Here is a 27,128-nt window from a genome sequence, read left to right as displayed (position 1 = left end):
TGTCTACAAGCACTGACTCAGGAATCAAAAGGCTGCTCTGGGTCTTCTTTCATGCATGCCAGGAAAGTTCATTTTATAATTTGAAAATGAGGGGAACTGGGCAAATTGGAGTAAATCTGAATGTATTAGCTGTTCCCTGAAAGTCGGCAAGTGAAACAACAACAGTGCGCTTTCCACATGCCATCTATCTGTCTGCTGAACTGCAAACACATTTTCTGCCCATGAGCAGAACTTGGACCTCAGGTCCCATTCTCTGGGTCTGTTGTAATACCTGCTGTGTGTGAGTGTGTGTGCGTGTGTGCGTGCGTGCGTGCGCACGCGTGCGCGCGTGTGTGTGTCTGTGTGTCTGTGTGCGCGCGTGTGTCTGTTGGATGTTACACACACTGGTTACCGTTAATAATTTTGACCTTAATGACTGTGGCAAGAGAGAAACTCTGAAGGGGAGGAACCTGTCAGCTCTACACACACACATACAGACCCATGGACACGCACACACACACACACACACACACACACACACACACAGACCCATGGACACGCACACACTTTCCAAATGAGACACATCGAAAGTATCCAGTGATGCAAAGGTAACTAAAACATTACCTCACCTGTCCAGTCCTGAAAGCATCGTCATCCCATGCTGCTGATGCTTGGTTTGTTTCTCCGTCTTTTCTTTTTAAATTTTTTTTTATTTTACCAATGATTCAAATCCTGCGAAGGTGACCTTTGGAAAACAGCTGGAATAAACTAAAGCCTCCTCACTGAAACTTTCACTTGCCCTGTATGATGATTTTAAGCTTCTCCTTGGCCCACAAAGATGACAACATTTGAGCAGTATAGTCAGCTGTTAACCCTTTCTATGCATTTAAAGCAATCTCTAGTTCAAATACTTGTAGAAATGCTGAGGTGCTGAAATGGGAGTGATGCAGTTTACATTGTTGCTGCTGCATTTTGGACAAACTGAAGATACTGATAGATTTCTGTCCGAGGCAAATACACAGGGAAGCGCAACAGTCAAAACAATTCTGCGCATTGAAAAAAATGAAAATAAATAAATATGACTTTCTTCTAACCAGCTTCACTTCAGATGTGTTTTTAAACTTTGATATATTTTTGATTTGACAAAGTTAGAGTAGACAGTTACCAATGAGTGCATTTCCAGTATGACCCGGTCAATGGTTCCCTTCAGAACAAATAGGTGACGTCACAGAGACTATACATCCATTTATTATACAGTTTATGGTCTTTTTCACAGTCAAAAACCAGAGACCTTTTTGTGCCCAACACCTGTGCTGAATAAGAACTCAACTTCAATGCACTCCTATGGAAATATTACACTTATGTGATCAACTGAAAGCAGATAACGGCTACAACATGAACCATCAATATGTCTCCCTCAATAGCAGCATTGAAATTCTGTTTTGTCTCATGACAGATTGCTTAGGGCTATGTTTCTGAATCTTCTGTTGGTTAAGTTTTTAAATGTTCCCAAAGGGAGCAAAAGTGACCTATTTGAATTGTACTAACCTTTTTTTGACTTTTCAAAATATGTTAACATAGATGTAAAGGTTACTATGTTAGTGACGATACACTGGGGGTTTTAACAGGATGCAGTTGAATAGCTGAGTACTCGGTTATTCAACCGTTAATGATTTATGAACAGACTTAAATATAAGCTAATTCCTCAAATCTGTCATGTTTAGACCTTACAATTTTTTCAAACTAACTCTCATAATATTTACATTTAACTTAATATATGATTCAGTGTCTGTTAATGCTGGTGAATAGGAGAGCTGAAAAATCAGGGGATCTGATGTACAACAGTAGAGGGAAGAAAACTTCAAACAAGTTGAATGCAGAAAACAATGAAAGGGGATACTCATGAGAAGTGGTGAAGGTAGGGCAAGAAAAACTTAGTTGAATCCCTCTCTTTTTCACAGTTAAATAGAACATTACAATAAGATCACAATAATGTCGTGTCCCAGTATATCTAACCTGCTGTCTCAAATTCCAAAACGCAACACAAAATACCAAATTTGTGTAAAATAATAAACCAGAATTAAATCCTTCATATAAACAGAGCAGACACCTCAAGGAATTCAGAAATATATCATATGCTGGGTAATGTTTTGCGTTTCATGCCAAGAATACAACAAGGTGGAGTTACAAAAACTCACCCTGCAGGCCAAATGCAAAAGAAAACGCTCTGTCAAAGTCAAATGTTAATAAAGTTAATATTTGAATTACGTTGAAATAAATATAACGTTTTTCTCTTGCCCTTTGAAAATAAAAAAATAACCAATTTAAACTCTAGAGACCATAAATATTTTTTCTCAATTCTATTTAATAAGCGGACCTTTTCTTCCTTAGCCTTTTTGTCTACCCGGACGGGATTAGGCGTGGGACAGATTCCGTTGACATTGCTGAGGAGGAGGAGGGGACAGGAGCAGGACTGGACTCTGGTGTTACCAAACCTGAAGGATTTACTGGAGGGAGCCGCTTCTCAGCTGCAAAAGTAGGATTCAGCGGAGTCATGTATCGGCGGCCGCTGCAGTCTGCCGTCAGAAACTTTGTAAATGTGTCCAGAGCCGCCAACGGAAAGGTAACAGCGACACGGCTAGCTTTAGCTTAGCTCCATAATTGGATTTAAGATAATCAAACTTACAAACACCACTCATTACACACCATAATGAGGGACAACGGTTAACAGAGAGACTGATGATCATCACGTAATGCCAGAAACGTCATTTATGAACAGCAAACTTTGATACGTTTGGTGTATTATCAAACCACTATCTTATCAATCAGGTGTGTTAAAAAGAGAAGTTACCTGTGAGGGTAATAATTTGGTTTGCTCAGGTAATCTCTTCATTACAGTTAATGTCAGTCAGTATTGACAGCCACAGGGATCCCTCAACAGTCTCCTTGAAACATGAAATAAAGTGACCTAATTTACGCCAACCCCTGATATAACATGATCCAACACCTCTTTAATAACATCAGTCAAAGTGTCAAAATGCACAGATTTATGTGATATTGGAGGGTAAAATAGCTCTCACTGATAGGATTTGACCTATATAACAAACTCTTGAAGAGAAAAACAAATAAATAATAGTGATGGTCATGTCAGCGTGATGATGTGGTAAATCAACAGTAAGACTGAGAGGAAAAAGAATAATCATCAATGCAGGAGAATTTGGATGAAATTAGGCTGTGGTGGAAAAGTTTATTATTTTCCATCAGCTATTTATTCGTGAAAATGTAACATATTATTACACAGTTGCTGTAAGTAAAAAATGGGAACTATTTTTTGGATTAAAATGAAGTTATTTATAGCCTACAGCTGAGGAAGAAAAAAAATTCTTAAATAATTTGGGATATTTCTATTTGAGTTTGAGGGAATTGCCTGTCAGACATGAGATGAATAAACAAACTTTTCAGTTGTTTTTTTCTTATTCTTTCAGCTGCTGCCAAATATAAATATGTGAACTGTTCTGTTGGATAAATGGGAAATTTAATAAAGAAGGCAATAATAATCATTATTTTGTTCTTCTTTACACTAACATCTTAAATTGTAAAATGTTTTACCTGACAAATGTCATTACCAAAAAATGTGTAGCTATATGCAATGTCTTCTATAAGGTTATGTAACTCTTAAGAATTTTACCACAACCTTTTATGAAACATTTCTCATTTTTAGTAACAATCATAAAAACTGTGTCATCTATATAAGTTTAATGATCAAACAGTGGCAGTGGAATGGAAAAACATCCATCAAAAACTATGACAAACTTTGGACTTGTTTATGTTGTGGATTCATCAAACAGCTATCACAAAGGGTAAAATATTAAATCAAATATTTATTTATGTTTGTGTTTTCATTTCACTGTGATTGTCTTTTATAACATAAAGTTCACAAAACCTCTTAGCTCAGCCTTTGTTCATGAAGCCAAAAATCAATAGTTCTGCAGCTGCATTGAGTCGCTGCAGAAATAGGATGAGTTTGAAGTGAAATGTTCATTGGATAAACTCTGTTGTAAACTCTGTAAAGAGCCGATGACTTCTTGTTGACATTCTTTTGTCTTGGAGGAGAGCTCTTTTGTTACTATAAATGGAAAAGTCTGAGGGAATCTGGCACTGCTGAGTGGAGATCGCCCAATTTAAGTGATTTCTTTATTCTTCTAAAATAAAAACTTACCAGGACAATCTATTTAAAATGAAAACAAAATGATCTACAAATGTCTGATATGTCAAGTCTTTATGTGGTGTCAGACATCTGTGTAAATTTGTGTTTCTCACCTCTTCCTCTTTTCTTCTATTTCTGTCAACATCCATCCAGGTGTTAGATCAAGAAGCATGTTTTAGAGCTCTAGCAGCCTGTCAGCTGGCCAGAGTCCCCTCTCCCTGTTTAACACCATGTCGGTCACTGCACCTGAACACACAGGTAAGACACCTGCAGACTCACTAACATATGAGGTCAAATAGATTTATAGTAGGGCTGCACGATTTTCGCAATCGCAGTAGCAATCGCAATGTCAGCACATGCAATTCAGATTTTTCTCCATGATAACCAAGCAAGTCTGTAGACTCATCATGACACAACTTTTTTTATTAAATCGCAAGCTCCATCGCAATCGCAATATTGTCCACCTAATCGCAGATTGCACCTTTTCCCCAAATCGTGCAGCACTAATTTATAGTGCTTTTTTTTCAACTCAGAATTGCTGCTACAAGGTAGACTACATCTCAATACATGAAAGAAGTTTTCACTTATCTACAAGCCCAAATTTACTGATGACGATTCATATCTCACACATTTGATTTGCTACAGTAAAGGAACTTATACAGAAAACACCTTAGCCTCAAAGTGTCCAGTTTCCTGCAGCTCATTCTTATTGGAAAATATGCATGTTCATATAGTCAGGTGTCAGTCAGAAGAGCAACCCGGTCTGAGGGCAATGATGAAATGCTGAGACAGCTCCGATGTTGCTGCCTGCAGACAAACCAGTGTGCCAGCAACATGATAAATGACTGAAGTTCTAAACTTTGTGCATCACCTTCAGCCAGTTGTTTCATACTGAAACATTCTTTAAAATTAAAACAGCTCACTGTTAGCGGAGTATGGTGCTACATGTTGAGTTTCGCAAACATGTGAAAATGGAAAACAGAAAACAAAACTGTATATTCAAGCATGTTCTTGGCAAACACTTACTCAACACCTGATTAATTTATTTATTTATCTAAGAGAGACAAATTTATATTTTGCAATTTTTATGGAAATTTTAGGATGGTTCCATTATTTTAAAGTTCTGTCATCGAACAGAAATTTCCTCGAACCTTCATGAAAATATTGATGAATCGATGCATCAAAACATTTCCTTGACCAATTCAATATCAATTCAGCAAATCCTCTGAATCGATTAATCTCCTGGCAAGTGAGGGGGACTGTGCTTGTTATTTGCGTTGTAAGGACAAGGGCCACCAGAGACCAAACAACAAAAAAATGGCAGCCAAAGCATCAGCAGCAGCAGCATAAAGCCAGATCCTTCGGCTTTAAAGTCTGTCCTGAGGTGACATACCACATATGTTCACATGGGGCATGAAAATGGATAATTGAAGCATTTAATTCAATATCGAATCCAATCGAATTGAAATCGATATGGAATCGAATCAAAATGCAACCTAAAGAATCGAAATCGAAAATAAGACAGTCAATGGAAGTAGAGATGTTCAATACCACTTTTTTTCAGACCAATACCAATACGAGTACTTCCCTCTGAGTACTTACCAATACTAAGTGCTGATGCTGCTGCTACTTTTGATTTGTAAAATTTCACTAAACAGTGACATAACATTTTGAACAAAGACAGCACTAGGCCATTGGGTCCAAAATCAAGCACAAACAACTCTCTCGGAGATAATGATTTGTTTTAACAAATAAACAAAAGTGGAAAATAAAACTAACAATTGTCAGAGTTTTAGTAATTTTTCAAATAAACTAAAATGCAAAAGAAAATAGTTTAAATTTAAGCTCTCCTCGGTTCAGTCATGTTGTCTGAACATGACCTGACGCACATTTGCTGTGGTTTCGAACTGCAGCAATGTAGTGCCAACTACTGTCGAGGAGGACTTGCTCCTGGAAATAAGACTGGTATCAGCCAGATTCCCGATACCGGCACTCGCCCATCCCTAAATTTTAGGCCATTGCAGTTATATCTAGTTATGTTTTCATGCTTCCTGAGGCAAACTGACGGTGTCAGCTATCTTTATTTCCAGTGTTAACCTTTGATAACCATCAAACGTAGAATATTTCATTTTCTGTCATTCTTTTCAACTTTTCTTCCCCTTTTAAAAAATATTAAATGCAACATGATATTGTTTTTCTACAGAACGCTGAAACTGAATTCAAATGTACTACATTGCCATCATGAAAAAGAATGTAGATATAGGTCTGTTTTACTTAAGGATGGGTACCTTTCACATTAGAAACAATAAGGTACTGATGCCCTGGTATCTGGCAATCAGTATGGGTACCCAACAGTACCAATTTTTGGTACTTCTATAAAATCTACATTATAAAATATTAAAGTTTTTCAATTTAACATATTAATTTCTCAGTTTATAATAGGGATGCACAATATTATCGGTACAATATCAGTATCGGCTGATAAAAGCTTAAAAACACGTTTATCGGTATCGGCAGATATGAAAATTCCTGCTGATAGTCACAGCCGATAAGGTGCTATTCAGTTAGGATTATTATTATTTTCCATCTGAAAAATAAGCTCCTTAAATAAAATGTAGCACTTCATTTATTTGCACTGCAGAGCTCTGTGTCTGTCACCAGGTTGTTACAGTAGCTCTAAAATAATCAAATGCAATTTGGTTATGTTTAAAAATGCCTTGTACATTTAAAGTTCATGTGATCTAAAGAAATTATTTTTCTGTATTTCAATACTGAATGTCTTGAGTTTGAAAAAATAATACATTTCTTATTTATGGTAAAATCAAATGTTTTTTGTCTTGTTTCATGTGTGTTTCTTAAACAAATAAGACCGTCACAATAAGAGGAACATATAAATTCCAGTACAGGATAGACTTAGCTTTCTTTACAGTGAAAAAACAAACAAACTTGTGATCATGGTATCGGTATCGGCCAAAAGGGGTTTCGATGTATCGGCATATCGAATATCGGCAAAAATCCAATATCGTGCATCCCTTGTTTATAAAGTTGTAATGCTGTGTCCATGTTCAGCATGGAAAATTGCCTCTTTTCTACTTCTTCACATTCACAAGAATGTGTTTAGGTACTAAAACTTGGTACCGTTTGATTTTACACAAGTCAGTACTTGGTACTATAAATATAATTAGGTTGGTACCTATAAAAGTACCTAAATTAGTTCCCATCCCTAGTTTTACTAAGTTTTGGGCAAGTTGTGTTGGAAAAAAATAACTCATTAAGTGTCCCTGTATCTGTCCCGCTAACATGGTCTAAGAGGTCAAACAGGCCTGGATCATTCCTGAGCATTTCTTTTAGGTTATTCTCTTGCATGAAGCTTATCATGTTAAGATCGCTAAAGATTTAGCATTTATCCAGTGTACAAAACCAAAAAGACAGAAACAGTTTTTTTTTTTCTTTTTTTTACCCTGCTTTAAACTTTGAGCTGCTAGAACACAAACACAGGCAAAGCGGGCCATATATGCTGTAATCCTGCAGTGTTTTTAGCAATTAGCATCATCATCAGTGTAAAAAATACGTAATGGAAAAAATCAGCAAGAAAAGTCACCAAAGTGGTTTCGAAGCCAAACTCCTGCGAGCGCTAATGAAGAGTAACTGGGGTCATTGTGACTGTAATAAAACTGTCAAAGCATTAAGACAACATGCAGCTCAGAATAGGTCAGTATATTAATTTACTCAACAGCTGCACTGGTCAGTAAAGGCCACGCTCCCCAGGTGTGTGCTGTCACACTGAAACTGTGTGTGCTGTTGATTTAACGAGAGTGTGAGTACAGAGAATATTAAGCCTGTTTGAGGACTGGTTTCTTCTGAGGATGTGTCATATCTGTCAAGACTGATTTTACTCCTCCTTACTCTTCACTCTCTTCCTTTAAAATAATTTTTTATGTAACTCTTCTGTCATTACCCCTCATCTGCCATTGCTTCTTTCTTTCTTCCCTGGTCACTGCTCCTCTTCCATTTTGCCGTTCTCTCACTGTTTTCTTGTGTTCCTCGCAGCTCCACAGCGTGAAGGAGACGCCCCAGCACACAGAGGAGGAAGTGGGAGCCTTCACAAAGCTCATTGAGGCCATGGGCTTCACTGGACCTCTCAAATACAACAAATGGGTGAGTAATGGCTGTGACAAGGAGTTACAGCAGAAACAGTGAGTTGTCCTGTATTAAACAAGGCCTTTGGTGTATCGGCCATGAAGAATGGATCACAATAAAAGTGAAAATATAGTTACATCATGTAGAGTTTGAGCAGTTTCCCTGGTTCTGTGGAGTTCTGTCAATATCTTTACGCTGTAGTTGTCCTTCCAGCAGACATTATCATCATACCCTCAGGTTGTAGGAGTGTAACTTAAAAAATACAAACACAAGAAGCTTGTTTGGCTCAGGGGGAAGAGTTTGCACCCCACATACAAATGCAATCCTCGACACACAGGTTACTGGTTCTCCTCCTGATCCACAACCTTTCAACTTAAGCATCATCAAAGAAAAAAGCAAACATGTTACATTGTGATAAAAACGTGTAGACTTTTAGTTTTGAGCTATGCATCGTAGAAATCTGGAGAGAAACATTTGTAGGATTATCTGCTTGTCAGATTTTCCAACTTGTGTCCAGTCCTGTGTGTGGTTTAAATTCAAAACCGGGCGTCATAAATTCACGTTGCTCCCTCAGAGTTAACTTGGTGATAAAGCACCTGAGACCAAAGTCAGATCTCTGTTGTTGTAATGTGAACATGTTTAAACAAAAATACAGCTACACCTTCCTTTCATATTTAACCTGTTAGTGGAGTTAAAACATGTCAACACCCCAAGGGAAACAGTTAGAGGAGGGAGGAACAGATTGACAGAGGATGCAGATCTCTGTGACCTTTATCCCCCTCCCTCTATGAAAGCTGTGTTAGTTTATTTTTAGAAAAATAACCCAGTTAATACTTTCTTCAATTGGATTTCAACAACAAATTCCTGATCTCAGTTGACCCCCCACAGAGAGAGGCTGATAAGCTAATTCTGTTGTTTGTAAGGAACAGAGTTTGGAGCATGGCTGCCTCACAGACTCTAAAGGTCAACCATATGGCTCTACTGTGGGAGTGTGTGTGAATATGTGTGCGGTCAGATGAAGACTGAGGGGTTCTCAAATATGAACTGTCAGCGACAAATATTCCCCATCAAGCCTGTGCTGTTACACAAAATACTCTTAGTACTACACCACCTGAACTTTTAGGAGAAATTTGTTCTTAAAACCCACCTAAAAAGGTTTAAAGGGAGGGTTTGCAGGAATTTAATTACTTGTTAGTAAACACAAACTGGGCTGCTCCTCTTTGGCTCAGTGCCAGCTACAGCGCACACCCACAGCTTCTGACTGTGACTACGTGAACACATTCACTAGCCCAGCAAAGTCCTGCAGCATCGCGTTTCTTTGTCGGAGAGACTTGAGAGCCTTGCAGCTGACTTGGCATGTTAGCACAAGCTAATCACAGGTATTTTACACATATCTGCTCAGTGGAAAGCCAACTTGTGTCGCTCTTCATACCAAGCTGGTTGTGTTTTACTATCTCTGTGATACGTCCGATATCATAGACCAGGGGTGGGCAAACTTTTTAATTTGTGGGCCACAATGGGTTCTAACATTTGACAAAGGGGCCGGACCAGGAGCAGATGGATGGATTCGTGGTTTATCTGAGAGCAGATTAGACAGCAGCAGACTGTGCACTGACTGTCTCATTAAAACAAATGGGAGTGCGCAGATGCGCGTGGATAAGATGGAGTGGATTGTCAGGGATCTGTTGGTTAAAAAAAAAAAAAAAAAAAAAGCTCAGGAGCATGTCTGTATAAACCTTCAATGTAAGTTATTTGTCTAATTTTTATATAAAGAGTTCACATTTAATATCAAAATATCACACAAACAATTTTGACACAATCTTTTATTATTATAATTTTTTTTTTTTTAACCAGGACAGAAAAACATGGTTTTTCTGTTTTTCTGTTCCGTTTTGGTTTTAAAACAGAAAAACAAAAAAACAAGTCATTTTTTTCGTTTTTATTTTTGTTTTGAAACAGAAAACAAAAGAACGAACCATAAACGGATTAAAAAAATTCTTAGGTCCCTTCATCTTTAGGCTACAGAAGGGCTGATGGGTCAGAGGGTAAGGTGCAAATGTGGAGTAATAGGCCTACACTTCACCTCAACAAAGCCAATGTATCTACAGTGCGCCATCTAGTGGGAAAACATCAGAATTGCAGGGAAAATAAAATATTAACAAAGTTTATTTATTTAATTTTTTCAAGTTCGTAAGGCCGGATTGAAACGTTTAACGGGCCGTAGTTTGCCCATGCCTGTCATAGACACTAGGGGAAAGCTTCTTTCTGCTCATTAATCAACATGCACATTCCCACTGGGAGCTCTGTAATTGGCTGACATAACCACGCTTACTCTTCACCCAGAAAATGTCCAACGCAACCAAAACATCAACATACAGGCTGAGGAGAGGGTTTGAGGCAGACACAGACCCTGACACATGTATAGAGGCCTCTCGGAGACAATTGAGCAGGATTATTCCTGTGTTTTGTAGAAGATCCTGCAAATTATACCTGTGAGACTAACTTTCGCTGAAGTTTTGTTATGTAAAATTTGTTCCTCCTAAACTTTTTTTTTTTCATTTTGCACTTTTATATGTTAATAGAAGGACGATTAAAGATATACCACCAAAGAAAAAGATAGGAGCCCTTAGAGTATATGTTCTGTCAAAATATATTAATGCTAAAAACAAAAAGTGGTGAGATATGATCAACAGTCCTCTGTTTCAGGCAGAGACCAGCAACCCTCTGCCATGAAAACACACTAATGTGCCATTCCAAAAATAGGCACAAAATAAACAACAACAAAAAAACCCTAAAAAATCAAAGTTATTTCATTTACTTAACCTAAAATATATAATTTAGCCTGATAGACTTGTGGGTGTATAGTGACAGAGAGGGATCTTATTTTTGTTTCTTAACAGAAATTAAGGTTCAACATGCCTTACAGAGCACTGCTCTTATAGACAAACATCCTCTGTGTTGCATCATTTATTAAAAATGTACACTGTTGATTGTTAATGAGTCCATAAATCCTGTAGGTATTTGGATGCCTGTTGGACTGTGAGCAGGATGGTTAATATGCAGAAAGCAAAGCTCTGAATCAGGTCATAAAAAGCCAGTTAATATTGTTCAGGGTTATGACTGTTACTTGCATCACACCCTTGTAAGTGAATATGTTTTCCAAGAATTCACACATCAGTGAAGCATAAACCTTTACAGCTGCAGCAGAGAGCTCCGGTTATGTTGATGGTTTTCATAGAGGTGGCGTGTGCGCGGAGGAATGTGTGTCCTTGTGTCGTGTAGTATTTGGCGACGCACTGGCCTGGCGGAGTTTGGCAGCAGCGCTCACACTTCTCTGACCTCATGTCCTGTTTTTTTCACAGGCGTGTTGACGTCTGTAGGTTTAAGTTCTTCGTGGAGTTTTTGCAGTTAGATTTGTGTCGCCTGCCAGCACCATAGTTACTGACAGTATGGCAGCAATTAAAGGCGCACTAAATGTCCTGAAACCTAAAACATAGACTGACGTATTTAAGGAGGCTTAAAGTCTGACTTTTCTAAGTATTTGAAAATCTGCTGCAAAGAAAAACATCATCTAGACACTCTTTCATTATATCACAAACATCTCACCAGTCTTCAGAATCAAACCTTCACCTTGAGAGTGTCTGATGCTGAGCCTTTTGTTTTGCATATTCAAACATGTCTACTCCAGACAGCACAACAGATATGGCCTTGTGCTTTTGGTATTTATGTTAAATTATGTATCACATTTTCTTTTCTTTTGTTTTCACAGAAAATCAAGATTGCTGCCTTGCGAATGTACACCTGCTGTGTAGAGAGAATCAATTATGACGACTTCTTTGAGAGTAAGTGGCAAGCAACTTCACTGCTGCAAAAGCAAATACACCTCATCATGAATCTGCCAACGTTTGACACAGTCAAAGTTAATTTTACGACTTGAAAAGATGAAATGAAAGAAACTGTGATTAAAATAGCTGTCACATGTTTTTTTATTTTGGAGATATTTGACCTTCTTCTCAGCATCTTAAACTTTCTGAGGAAAGCCCAGTTTATGATGTTTTAAAAATGTATCTTTTTTCAACTTTTTAAACATTTTGATTACCTTCGTTAAAGATAAGTATAACAGAAAGAAAAGGGTGAAAAAGCAAAAGACCTGATGGACAAAAAGATTTACAGTGTTGTTTTTGTCTTTTAATAAGAAATAAGAGGGGTTGAAATAAGACATTTTTCTGGACCTGTCAGGTGAACATTGGCCATATTAAGTCTAATAAGATTTTTTTTTGACTTACTACGACACAAACTGTCGCTTTGATTTCAGTTTTCTGTAGTGTTAACAAAGAGTCCTGCAGTACGGCACCTTTTCTGAAGCTAGTATTCTATTAAAGCCATTTTTATTTGATAGCAAAGACATTTTTGGAAGTTATGTGTTTTGTTTGAAAGTTAACTTTGAAAATATGTTGAGGCTGTCAGTGTTTTTGTTTGTAATAAAGGAAAAAAAAAAACCTTTTCTTCTTACTGAGAACACAAACAGACTTCAGCAGTCGTGCAGACCCAAACACTGTTATTCAGGCACTGGTAATCATTCCAGTCCAAACAGAGTTGATTGTCGTTCAGGGACACTGTCACCACCAGTGTGTCACATTTATTTGACACTTAACTGCCTGGCACATTGAGACAAAACATAAATGCCCACCAATGTAACTTAGACACACACACACACACACACACACACACATACACACACACACACACACACACACACACACACACACACACACACACACACACACACACACACACACACACACACACACACACACACACACACACACACACACACACACACACACACACACACCCATAAACCTGAAGCCAGCTACATTAACATCAGTGATGTGACAAATAACTTTGCCACAGCACAGGAAAGTGGAACTTCTGTTTTGCTCAAAACCTTTGTCTGATATCGTGTTTTGAGAGGATTAATAACACAGGTGTTTAACACTGTGTGTTTACATTTCAGAGTGCGCCCTCCCCGACACACTCAACTCCTGGTTCTTGGTAGCCCAGCTACACGTATGGTAAGTTACACACACTCTCAAACACATCTCTTTTCTTTCTGTTCCTTCACTTGATCCCATTTTTCTTTGGTCCTTGCTCTCTTTCTTATTTGACTTTTTCCCTCTGATAGGATGTGTTTGGTTCGGATGCGTCAGGAGGGCAGAGCAGGGAAGTACATGTGTCGCTACATCGTTCACTCTATGTGGGAGGATGTAGAGCAGAGGAGCAAAATCTTGGGGGTGAGTTCTGTGTGTGTGTGTGTGAGTGAATCAGTGTGCTGCTCTTGTTTGTCCCAGCAAAACTTTGTTTACTGTCAAATCATTAAGCAGGACCAAGCCAATAAGATCCCACAATAGCTTTCCCACCCTGAACACATATCGTACGTGCTCTACTTCAGTCTGAACGTACAGCCCAATGCACAGCATGCCTATAATAACACACAGGGTCACTACCTCCTAAATATAGCACACCCCGCCTGATGTCTATATTTGTATAAGTAGTCTGCGCAGTGTTATGGAAACACAATCATGTGTCCTAACCTGACAGTTGTTTGGTTGTTTTGGTTTTTGTTGTTTCTAAGTTTGCTGAAGGAAAAAAAAGAGGAAAGCTCAGCAGCTCATGTAACCTTTAAGCAGTGTTTATCAGATATCTCTCAGACTACAGCTACACAAAGCTCTCATAAAAGACTCCAGTTTGAGGCGAAGGCAGCACTTTCCTGGACATGTGTCAAGTATCCAGGCAGACTCTTTACATCACCTGCTCGTTGTTTACAGTTTTTCTACAGCTTCAGACGTGAGTTAAAATTGGAGTAAAAGATGTTGATCTTTTACAGTATTGCTTTTTACTAAAAGATGTAGATATTTGTCTCATAGATGGTTAAAAAGCTAAATGCTAAATAATGCTAATATTCACCTGCTGTGCTCAAACTACAAAACAAGACCACTTTTCAAAGCATAAATCAAGCAGATTCTACAGTCACATTCAGAGTCAAAGGAACCCAATACTACATAATTTCAAGGTACACACATAAGCTCAGTAATTCAATCTTTTGTTAGAGAGTAAATGTTTTCTTTACATCTGGCTCATTAAATGTCTGACCTTGACCTTCAGTCTTATTTTTGGTCACACCAGCAATGTACATTTTCTCTTTTGACTGGTCTGCTGAAACTGATCTCAAACAAAACAACCAACACACGGCTTAACAATATTACACAAAGATTTTTTCTTCTTGCTATGTGCTTTTTCGTCCATCATTTGAGAATTTAATCATACAATCATAACTTCAGTGACTTGAGCTTTTCAGTCTGTTTTGGGCTCTGACGGATGAACTGAAAGGTGAAGTAGAAACGGCAGCGACTTACAGGACACTCCACTTAAGGGGTTGCAGGTGTCAACATTAAAGTAATCACTCCACAGGATTACAGCTCTGTTAATGTTTGTGTGACAGTAGTATTAACTGGCACAAGGGTAAGGTACTGCTGGTAGCTGGTAGCTAATTTATGCCCATGCTCCTGTTTTCAGTGATGAGCCCTGTTTGTTTTTTCACTGAGACATTGTTTTGGAAATTCTGAAACTTCTTGCCTTTGAGTAATTAAAACAGTAAAAAAAAAGAATTCATCCCCTGTACAGGTTTTTGCTGTGAAAGTTGAGCTTTTAACCCAGGTTTTAATGGCAGCCCCTCAACTTGGGTAGCCAGCCTCAAGTGGACACTTAGAGAACTGCACTTTTTACACTTTGGCATAAGCTTAAAGGGGCTTTGAGGAGTTTCTTAGTGATCTTGCAAAAGTCTCCTTTTCTGATATACGCCTGATCATAATCCACACTTAGTATACCTCTACAACTGAGCCCTTTAGATCCCACTCCACTCTATTCTCCCGCTCTCTTTTTTTTAATTTACTTTCTATTATTTTTGTAATTGTTTGCACAACTGTTTGGTGTTCCTTATTTGAAGTTAATTATTTGTTAAGATATAATAGTACAACTGTATCTAGGCTAAAAAGAGACAGAGATGTATATTTGGAATGTATGGGATATGAATACTCAATAAAAAATCTGTTAAATAATCCACGCTTTGAAATAAGATGGTCAAAGCTAATATTAAAGGCTGCAGGTTATTTCTAAATGCAACTTCTTTCCCCCCCAATCGGGTCAAGCAACTTCTTTGCTTCCTAATCGGGCAAGCAGCACTGGATTGATTTACGGCACGTTTAAGTCCCTATGACAACACCACATCAGCTGACGAAGAGTAGATGTGAGAAGAGAGATCTGTGTTTTTCTCCCCTAAAAACAGTTTCTTGGATTGATTTTATAGCGATGGTGGACAAAAGCGGAGGAGATTATGATACAGCTTGATAAAAACGATAAGCGAAAGTGACGAAGGCTAAAACACAAACTAAAGGCTAAAACGCAAGCTAAACAATAAGAATGTTCTTTCCAACTCACATGCAGCAGTTATGACTGACAGGACATTACCAGGATTCACTAGCATTACACAGTATGGATATGTCTGAGAGCATCAGTCTGACAGCAGCACCAAATATAGATGGCTGCTGAACGATGTACAAACTTACAGTGTTTGCTTGTCGTCAGGTTAGCCTACAGTTACGTTGGAGCACATGCCTGCCAGCAGCACTACATAAAGCCAGCAACTAACCTACGGTACAAAATTACATTTTGTCGTTTTCACGTTTCAAACCATAGCATGTTGTGTCCTTTAAAGAGCTGTCTTGAACAAAGAAAAAAAAACACAACAAACACGGGCCTAGTGAAAAGTCACATCTTTACGACAGTGTGCGTGAGACTCTGGGCAAGAAGGTGACATAATATCTTTAAATCAAAGACCAGAGCTTCCTCCTTGATTTGAGGTGAAAGAGAAAATGAAATTCACCAGGAAATGTTTTGTTATTGCTGATAAACAGAGAGCTTAATGATGAACTGATAGGAAGTTCAGTGTTTATGGACCAGGGTAGCTACAACCAGTTAGTGGGAAAAAAAGAGGTTACTCATTTATGACAAAGAGAAGAGCTTTAGTTTGTCTGACAGAAGTGCAGATGTGAATGCAGCTGTGTGGTACTTTGTGTCCTTCAGTGTGATCCAAAGCAGCCTCAGCAGGTTTCTGTTAAGTAAAACCATGCCTCAAAATCAGATCTTCCCCAACAATAACTAAATGCCTTTTGTTGAATAAATATTCATTATTATAGAAACATTTCCGCTCTGGACTGATGCAGCAGTGCATTAAGTTTTATCCGTGACATTGCATGCTACATAGGATGCAGGTTTTGTTTATTTAAAGTTTGACATCAGCATAATTGTGCCAACAGTTCTCAACCCAGGGAGTTTTTAAAGTCCCCAGGGAGTGAGCCTGGCTGTGGTCGCTGTGTCCACAAAACTGTTCTTCTATTCTTTCTCAGCAGAGCAGCTCCAGGAAGTGTCGCTCATTGGCATCACAGACCTTAATGTTGGCTGTGCTCACATGCAGCCTTCAGAAAGACTTTCTCTTACGCAAATTAAACTGGAATTGACTCAAAGTTCAGAGTAAATCACACTGGAGCTACTTGTGTTTTTTCTAAAAATTAACTGTAGGTAAACAGTGAACTTATTACACTTTTGACCTTTAATATGACAGGAACTGTAAACAGTGTAGAAGAAGAGGGTGTAAATATTTGGATTAAGGTAAATCTGCAGATACAGAAATATCTCTGGGAATTTAATAACCAGGTAATGAAGCTGTTCAGTGCCTGTTTCCAAAGGTTTAGATACAGATCTGCTTCGATTGTTTTTTTAGCCAGCAAAGACAAGAGATGGAGGTAAGGCATGCAGTGCACTTTTGACAAGTGTTACCTGCTGCTTTGAGATAACAACTCTTGAGTTTTGATTTGTTGGACACTCGCCTCATACACACAGCCAGAGAGGCAAGTACATCTGATCATTTCATGAGCAAACAGGATGATTTGAAAACACACCATGCGTCAATGCACAAATAATGCACATTCATATTTAATTTATTTTTTAATTGGCTGTTGCTTTACTGTGAGAGCATCAGCAGACATTTCATCAGAGTAGGAATGGGTGCCGATACTGATGCCCCGGTACCTGGCAATTGGTATCAGTACTCAACGGTACCAAATTTCAGTGCTTTTTGTATTTGTGTGTTAAAAGAAATATAATTTGTTTAATAATAAAGTCTCAAAGTTTTTTAATTTAACATATTCATACTTCAGTCTTCTGCAATGCTGTGTTTATGTCCAGCATGGAAAATCACCTACTCTTCCACTCCCTCACAGTCACGAGGATGGGTTTAGGTTCAGGTACCTAAACATGGTACCTTTGGCTTTCACATAAATCGGTACCCGGTACTTTTGACAGAATTCAGTCAGTACCTATAAAAGTACCTAACTTGGTACCCATCCCTACATCAGAGCGTCTCTGCATGCACACATAAAATTTCAACGTGAAAGTGTCAGCTCGTATCAAATTTAGTGAACCTGTCAGCTTATATTTTGCACAAGTCAGGATTATGAACATATCTGCTACAGTTCCTGGAGATAATCTATAAAACCCACTGAAATGAGATGCATCCAGAGTTTCCTCTCCTCTTCAGCTGTGACGTAAACACAGCTCGAGTTTAGGGAGGCAGCTATTCCTCTTTTATGTCTTGCATCCAGGCTGGATCAATCACATTGATTAAAGACTTATGTCAGGCTGCAGCTCGGACTCAGGAGAAATAATGACACTGTTTTAATGTTGGATTGTCAAATGATGAAACTGTAGTTTGAAATAGGTTGGACACATCATGATGAAGCGGCAACCTACAGCCTAAGAATGAGACAATGCGGAAGTGCTAAAATCTGCTGCTTTCTCCAGTGTCCACTTGAGGCTGGCTCCAGAAGTACCAGAACTCACAAACACACCATGTCAAAAAAAAAAGCTGTTTTCACAGCAGAAATTAACCGATTTACAGCCTGGTTCAAAAAACACTCCTGTCTGAGTTGCTAACTTTACTATCAGCACAACATATGGGGGTGAGTTTTTTTTTTCTAACTCAGCAGTTCAGAGGATATTAAGATCGCAAGCTCACCCAATCAGAGGCACAGCTCAGGTCATGTGACCGACAGGCGCCATATGGCTGTAAGCGAAGCCCTTGCCACTACCAATATGGCCACGATAGCCTGTGCTTCATTTTCTGTTTCAGAAACAAACAGGAGACACCGGGGAAAGTACGTCCATGTTGTATACTGTCTATGGTCAGGATCCCTGAAACCTCACATGAGTAAAACAAATCTGCCAATGAGGTGATAAGAACCTAGTTTTTTAGTTTCTTGTATTTTAAGGAACTGGATGAAAAACAAAACTTTTTTTACCCATTTGCAGATTTTTATAAGCAGGTCAGGAATCATGCTTTCATAAATGGAGCGTGTTGGTGGCAGCTCAACGCTCTGAATCCTGATGATAACCAAGCTGGAAGGTTGAGCTACAGCCAAGGTTCAGAGGGCCTTACATATATGAGCTTTTTAGTTTCGCTCACTTTGTTTTGTGTGACAGAAAGAGGTCAGAGATGAGAAATTACAGAGTGGTCTGTGAGGTCACTCTTAGTGTGTGTGGCTGTATGCATCGGCAGAGCAGAGGGGGTATACATGTGTGTGTGGGGGTGTGTGTGTGGGTGTTTTCACAGCTGCGTATGTGAACTTTTGTCAGCATGTGTACATGCGTTTATCCCTGTGTGCTGGCACAGCCTACACATGTGACTGCAAGTAAAAAAAAAAAACTTAATTAGTGTGACCCCCAACAAAAAAATAAATAACATCAACTCTCAGTTCTGTCTGAAATATAATCCAAACACCTGGCTGCAGCTCATTGGAACCATTTATCAAACAGCAGAGTGAAATTAATATCACTGATCACATTTTAACAACTGGAGCGCAAAAGATCCAACAAAGAGACCACAAATTAAGACTCAAATGAGCACATTTATGTTCAGAAACCTTGAAATTGTGGGGAAATGGCAGGTAAAGAGGGAACAACTGACGAAGAGGAGAAACCAAAGAGAGAGTGGGAAAGGAAAGTAACTAAAGCAAAAAGAAGCCTCAGTTGTGACCTTTGCTAAATGACAAGTGACTCAGCAAAGGGATGAACACTGACCTCTTTAGTGAGTACAGAGGTAGCATGTTTTCAGTGGATGTCTGTTCAGAGCTCTGACACAGGTCAGATTTCATCAAACCTGAAAATCATGTCGTCAAAAACACCCCAGCAGATGTGGACACGCACCGTTATGAAATGAGCTAAAAAGCAGGAGCACATTTTTACAAAACACACACACACACACACACACACACACACACACACACACACACACACACACACACACACACACACACACACACACACACACACACACACACGCTCTCACACACACACACACACACACACACACACACACACACATCCAGAACCATTGATTAGAGCTGCTCTTAGGTTTCATGTTAATTGTGGTAAAGAGCAGTGAAAACACCGGTCATTTTCTCCATGTTCAAATTACTGCTGCAACCAAAACTGAAACAGCTTCACTTTCTGACCACTAAACTATTCACATATGTTAAAGACGATTCACAAGTTTGTGCTTTGATTGTTTTAAAGCAGTTTGTGGTAGAATAATCAAAATTTTGCCTAAACTTGACCGTCCAGGTTTGTTTACTGGATGCATGGTCTGTTTTCAAAGATCAGTCAGACTAAGGACAAATTACCCATCATTTTATGATGGATGTTTTTAGTTGTGTGGCTCTGAAGGTGGTCAGACAATTTGTCCACCTACAGCTGAAGTTTCCTCATAGGTGCCTTTTTTCTAAACTGGATGTTGTCCCTTGTTAGAACCCCTCTGGGGTTTTGAATAATTGCTCTGTGGTGAAAAATGTACAGCCAGGCTGCAAATTACACAGCCTGAGGTGAGCTTTTAAATGTCCCCAAACAACCTGTCTTGTTTGCTGAGCTGTAGGGTGCTTTTGATTTTAGACATATAACTTCTTGAAAAACTGAAACAAGTTTAAGGCATTTGATTTGGTTTTACAGAACATTAAAGGGATAGTTCGGATTTTTTGACATGAACCTGTATGGCATCCTCATCTGTAGTTACGTGCATCAGCGCTGTCTTACCCCTGTCAGTGTCCTGTGACCCCAGATCTGCTGCGGTTTTGGTCCAGACGAAAGTAGTCCGGCAACATGGCTGGGGTCACAAAAATAAAGCGTTTTTCCTCTCAAAACAAATTGTGTTCAAAAGAGTGATAAATTTGCATCACAAAACTACAAACCGGAAAAAAGTCAGACTCCGTTATCGATTGGCACTACTTTCTGGTGCGTATCACTGCGCCGCACGGTGCATCCAGCTGACCGGCACGCGTTGTCACTGTCATTACAACTTAAAAAAGTTAATGATTACATGTCTGACTACGACACTGATGAAGATGACATTACATTTAGCACAGAGCCAAGGGGATATCGGGTAGAGAGAGATGAGGCACAGTCATGTCACTCCTGGAGCCACAGCTGGAGCCGTGAAAGAGAGGGTGACAGACAAATGCTGGTGCACTTGTCAGAAGTATGAAGTCGTGCCGACAGAGGTGGAGTGCTACTGCTTTTTTCATGTACCTAGATACGTGAAAAAAGCTCTGTAAGACACCCTCATTCAGTAGTGCAGGGAAGTCATTATTGTTTGTGATGCAGACAGAAGCTGCAACGCTGACCTCCTCATCAATTGAAAGGTCTTGCATCTGTGGCATGATGATCTTCCATTATTGGCAGCAGTAGCACCCCACCTCTGTCGGCATGACTTCATACTTCTGACAAGTGCACCAGCATTTGTCTGTCACTGTCACCCTCTCTTTCACAGCTCCAGCTGTGGCTCCAGGGGCGACATGACTGTGATCGTCTCTCTCCACTCGTTCTAACTCCATCTGACGAATTTCAGCATCAGTATATTCTGGTTCATAAATAAATCCCCTTGGCTCTGTGCTAAATGTAATGTCATCTTCATCAGGGTCGTAGTCAGACATGTTATCGTTAACTTTTTTAAGTTGTAATGTCAGTGACAACGCGCACCGGGCAGCTGGATGCACTGTGCGGCGCAATGATACGCACCAGAAAGTAGTGCCAATCGATAACGGAGTCTGACTTTTTTCCGGTTTGTAGTTTTGTGATGCAAATTTATCACTCTTTTGAACACAATTTGTTTTGAGAGGAAAAAAGCTTTATTTTCGTGACCCCAGCCATGTTGCCGGACTACTTTCGTCTGGACCAAAACCGCAGCAGATCTGGGGTCACAGGACGCTGACAGAGGTAAGACCGCGCTGATGCACGTGACTACAGATGAGGATGCCATACAGGTTCATGTCAAAAAATCTGAACTATCCCTTTAAAATCTCCTAAGCTTGTGTCAAACAAAGACGTCATGTCATGTCATGTCTCATATCAAGACCTGTTGAAAGAAACTCACTGACTCCAAGCAGAAGTGCTGAAGGCAGGACTTGCATTGAGTTCAGTGCACCTGTGTCAAAATACAGCAGAAGACACAGCAGCAGATCTCCGGTTCTTACTGAAGTCACAGATTTTTAAAATGTCACTCAAACACTTCGACCAATGAGGCTGATTTTCTGAAATGCTTCATCCTCAAACTTCTGTTTCTACTTTCCTTCACTGTGATTTATATCTGTCCTCTCCTGTGTTACAGATCGATGCCACCCATAGAAAGGAAGCAACAAAAGCGATGACAGAGACGTTCTACGCTGCTATATTTGGATATGATGAGGTAAGTGATGGTTAGTACACTGCCGCTGTCGTTATAATGAGAAAGAGAACTAAGAAGAAAAATTTTTTTTTTAATAATGTCATGATGGGACACCATCTTTTAACCAGAAGGTGGAGACACAGCTCAGTTATTGCAAGTAGTGCAGACACTGCCTGTGGGATCTGGTAACTCTGAGTGTGGCCCCTAGAAAAATAACAGGACAACAACAGTTTAATTTCAGCAACAGCAATCAGGGATTTTTCACTCATTTCCAAGTCAGTTTCAGTAAAAACAAAAAATGTTATCTAAAATGTTATTGTAGTTGGAGAAAATAACTAAAAATTTTCATAAAAACTTAAATCGACAACAAAAATCTGATTGACTTGTCACCATTTGATTAATAATGTGGTGAATTTGTGTTTTAGGGAATCCTGTCTGATGACTGTGTGCTGGCAGCAGCTCTGTGGAGAAACCTCTTCAACAGAGATTGTGAAGACCCCAGACAGCTGGAGCTCATGGTGGAATACGTACGCAAACAGGTGCGTTTGTTTACACGTCCTGTCTACCTGTCTCACATTTTGTTTTTTGTCTCCTGAAGTCTTGGCAGCAACTCTGATGAATGCTACAGTTCAACTAGGTCTGAGTGTTTCCTACATCATGCCCCAATTTCTTCCTCTGCCTCTCTGCTGTATCTGAGGAGGGGAAATTAAAAACATTAAAAGAAGTTGAATTCAAGTCACATAAAAGGTTGTAACATCCCTGATGGTGGCATATCTTCTTTCTAAGAAATACCAGGCTTTTTTTCCCCCAACAAACTAACCAGGGCTAAGTTCTTCCTCCAGTCTATCTTTCGGTGAGATGATTCAAATCTGGTCCTTATCAGTATTTGACCAAATGTCTAGGGATCATTACAAACACGCCTAGTGCCACAGCCCAGCTCTCATATTCTGCACCCCCACCCTCTCTGACTACTTCCCTTCTTCTCTGCTCACCTCATCACCTCCTCCTCTCTCCTCTCTGTATATTTTCTTTCCCTCTGTGAGATTAAAAACACTCTCCTGCTTTCAGAAACACCTGCAGGCCTCCATCTGCTGCTGGGGCCATGTGGTCCTGGACCCCCCTCTCTCCTTTTAACTTCACTTCCTTTCATCCGCTCGATCTCTGCAGCCTCTCTGTGACCGACTGTTTACATCCAGCGGCTGCCTTTACCTTTAATATTCATGTTACCTCCACACGCCCACCTCCTCTGTGTCCCCTCTCTCTGCTGCACTTACTTTAATGAGCAGGGCTGCAGTGGAACACACACACGCTCTCACACACACACAGATGCAGGTGTGTCAAAGGTCATGGAAGCACTGTCCAACTCAATCAGGCAACTGCCTCTGTGTGTGCGTGAGTGTGTGTGAGTGTGTGAGAGAGAGTGTTAGTTGTACATGAACTCTGTTCTGACTGCCTTGTTTTAACACACAACCTCCAATTACACTCAACACTTGTACATAAAGTCATGTTTTTTAGGTTGTTTGTTACTGGGCTTGTGAAACGTATAAAACTCTGGTTACTTACTCGCTTCACACACACACAATCAGTTTGTTTACATGCATACAGCGGTCCAAAAAAGGTCATAGCCTGATCACAGAGTCACAGCTGGGGATCTAGTCTTGCCTGCATGCAGACCCTGCAGAAAAGATAATCTTCAGTCGGAGAACGCATCACTCTGTTTTAGGCCTGGGCGATATACCGATTATATCGATTAATTCGAATTTTTCCTTGTGGACGATTTAAAAAATGAAAAATTCGATTTTTTTCTCTCTGCTATTGCGCACCTTTTATACCGCAGCAAGCGCTGACTCCGTGTGTTTGCAGCGTGATTTAACAGTTCACTAACAAAACAACAGAAACCTAAATGTCATAAACTGTTCTTGTGCGTCTTTGAGACCCAGCACCTTGAAGGACACGTGTTCCTTAGCGTCCGTATCAATTGCCTTAAGAGGTTGATATAAACTAGACCTCTCGTCAGTGAACGTCTAAACCCCTTTCCTCCAATACCCTGTTTTGTATTTGTCACTTTTTAGGAGTTTGTTTTGACCTTTGACTGAAACATTTACAAAGCCGGGACCCTTTTAGGTTGACCTAAAGGGGTTCAGATTATTGACAATGTGATTGATGCGCGTAAAACCTGCTGCTCTTCGAAGTTAATACTCTGATCATTTTGAGATTTAGACAGTAAAGAAATATACATCAGTTTTTCTCTGAACACCCTCACTCTACTGAAGAAAATCCCCTCTTATGGTGACATGGACGGATCATGATTTGTGAAAGTAGACTGTGGGGTGGGAGATGGGACGATGATGGGCGATCGAACAGAGCGGTGCTGCTCGGACAGACATGACTGCGAAGGTGTTTAACTTTTACCTGGGGAAAGTTGAGTCCCATCTTTCTCTGTAACTCCCTCTGTTCCACCAACTAAATCCTTCATTCAGCATAAATCCATCCTGACGAGCTGAGCAACATAACGAACCAGCATCGAGGTGCGCTCTGTAAAGCAGGGGCGGACCAGTCTTTTTAGACTGGGGTGCCCCGACCAGGGCACTGACTTATGCAGGGAGGCATGAATTTTATTATTCCACACTAGAATAAATAGCATGTATTTTTACTGATTTGTTTGTATTAAAATTAAAGGATAAACAGGCTATAGACTTTAAAAAATAAAACTAGACAGAAACAAAGTGGGTTTTTTTTAAATCATTTAAAAGTAGAATATAACTGAATAGTGCTGTCGTGCACTGAAACAGTACTGTACACGCTTTTCCTAGCAGTATTTTTAAATTCAAAATGTACAAAATGGTGCAGCTTTCAGTGTGAATGTAAAAAAGTCTGCCCCCTTTAAAACTACAAAGTGAAGTTACTGAAACAGAAGACAAGCTGAAACTTCAATTCCAAGAGTCAAATAGAGGTTACTTTTATTAAGTTTTTGACAAATGAAAAAAAACAACTAGTTTTGAGTTATCTCTGTCATTTGTACCCATTGTTTTCTTTAAAAGGAAAAAAAATTGTCAAAAAAATCGAAAATTGAATTTTTTTAAAAAAATCTATCTTTTATTTTTAGGCCATATCGCCCAGCCCTACTCTGTTTGGATAGGAGGCCGCTGTGTCCTTTTTTGATGAGCAAAGCCACGTGCATGTTGAACTAGTTACATTTCACCTGAAGAGGAAGCAAATTTTAACGTGATGGCGGTGATGGATGCATAGCCCCGTACAAACATACAGTGCATGTAGGTATCGTTATTTGATTGGCTGTTACCCAAAGGCATAGCTCTGCTTGTAACCAATCAGATGATACTGTGGGTGGGACAGTGCTGGGGACTGAGTAGTGATTGCAGCCAGTGGAGCTGCTGCATCAGAGCTGCAACAACACATTTTTAAATTTGTTTCTTATCGACCATAGGATTAAAATAAAAGGCTGATGTTGATATGCCTCAAAATGCCAAATATGGGCCGATAACCAGTCTATCCCTAGAAGTCCCCCCAAAATCTGATGTTAACTCACTTAGACTTTATAAGCGGAGAAACACAACACTGTACAAGAAATGTTTAAAGCACTGCTTCGTCGACTGTCTTTACTCATTTGTTGTCCCGCTGAGCTTTGGTGCCTCACCTCTTTCTGTTTTACTCTTTCTTGAATCCAACAGGGGCCTCTCAGGAATTATAGTAGGAATACTCATTGTTTTAGCCAGTGTCTGAAACAGACAGTCAAAAATCTAAAGCACAGCAGCTTCCAGAGTTGTGACCCATTTTAATTGAAGGCAAAAAAGTTTAAGACTCATTCCTGTAGTGGACTGGTAACTCTGACCTTTGACCTTCTGAATCAGATTTCTCCAATGTCCTTGAACCTGCAGTTTTCTTTGTTTGTCCTTTCTGAGCTGAGGTATTTACTTAAAGCTTTGTTTTGTTTCCCCCTTGTGCAGATGCAGTACATCGACGCTCTGGACGGGGAGGACCTCCTGCTGACAGGAGAGGTGAAGTGGCGCCCTCTGGTGGAGGAGAACGCTCAGAGCATCCTGAAAGTGGTCACACCGACGTATAATGATGCCGGACTGTGAGACGCAGGGACAGACTCCTGTTTCCTCTCATCCAAAGTCCTCTTCTCTGACCTCTACCCTCTCCACTGTTCCTCCTTTCTCCCTTCAGCTTGTCTCTTTTCTTTCTGTCATCATGCCACCTTTTCCCCTCCTGCTTCTCTCCCCTCTATCCTGTCTTCTCTGTCCTGTCAGGGGGGGTTTAAGTTTGACATTGAGTCTGAAGCTGTCTTTTTTGTTCCTCTTGTATACCCAAGCAGTTTTTCCTTCCTTTCTTCAGAAGTCTGTTTCTGGGGGTCCAGTATAGTCCGGTTAGACAGTCAGGGATCTTTGTCACACACAATCCTTCACATAAACCCAGAAATCTTCATTATCAAGCCAGCCAAAAACCAGGAAATGCTGTGCATCATCATCCTGAACCGTAGTCCTGTCGGTTTTGAGAGCCTTCTCACACTGTTGAAGCTACTCTCTAGAGAGAAACACACAAAGAGAAAAACACACTGTATTTATATTTTCTGTTTATCCATGGATACCACTCTGTATATGTAAAGAATTTTGTATACCTCCATGTTTACGCTCTTTTCCTGCAGAGGTCCAAGACTTCTGTCCTTCACTGTATGTTACACAACGTTTCACTCTAAATAATGAAGTAAGGAGACATAAAAAGGATGCTTCTGGAAGATATCAGTGGGCTAAAGGACTGTCTTTGTAAAGGAATGATGAGTGTTTCTCTGTGAGGATCAGCTGTTTTCCTCTCTCTGTCTCACGATGCTCTCAGACCCGCACAGGAAGTCGAGCTCTTTAAGACTTATGTGTCATCACTGCTTTAAAAACAGTCAGATTTGTTTTTGTTTTTAAAAAGACAATTAATAAAATGTTCTCTGGATCTAAAAAAGAA

The 27,128-nt window shown here is 39.7% G+C and overlaps 1 protein-coding gene across 1 annotated transcript; it reads left to right on the top strand.

Moving 5' to 3' along the window:
* Positions 1 to 2,372: 2,372 nt before the first annotated feature.
* On the top strand, positions 2,373 to 27,128 carry uqcc1 (ubiquinol-cytochrome c reductase complex assembly factor 1). The gene is made up of 9 exons (XM_074668639.1): positions 2,373 to 2,602; positions 4,340 to 4,444; positions 8,237 to 8,344; positions 12,096 to 12,168; positions 13,344 to 13,401; positions 13,512 to 13,620; positions 22,098 to 22,175; positions 22,580 to 22,693; positions 26,120 to 27,128. Exons 1-9 carry the CDS (start codon positions 2,534 to 2,536, stop codon positions 26,252 to 26,254), a joined length of 849 nt encoding a protein of 282 aa, XP_074524740.1. The 5' UTR covers positions 2,373 to 2,533; the 3' UTR covers positions 26,255 to 27,128.

The sequence above is a fragment of the Halichoeres trimaculatus genome, unplaced genomic scaffold (assembly GCF_033239565.1).
Source record: "Halichoeres trimaculatus isolate MK-OKI-2021-1 unplaced genomic scaffold, fHalTri1.1 fHalTri1_scaffold_1, whole genome shotgun sequence".
Taxonomy (NCBI): Eukaryota; Metazoa; Chordata; class Actinopteri; order Labriformes; family Labridae; genus Halichoeres; species Halichoeres trimaculatus.
This window is presented reverse-complemented; position numbering and strand designations above follow the sequence as displayed.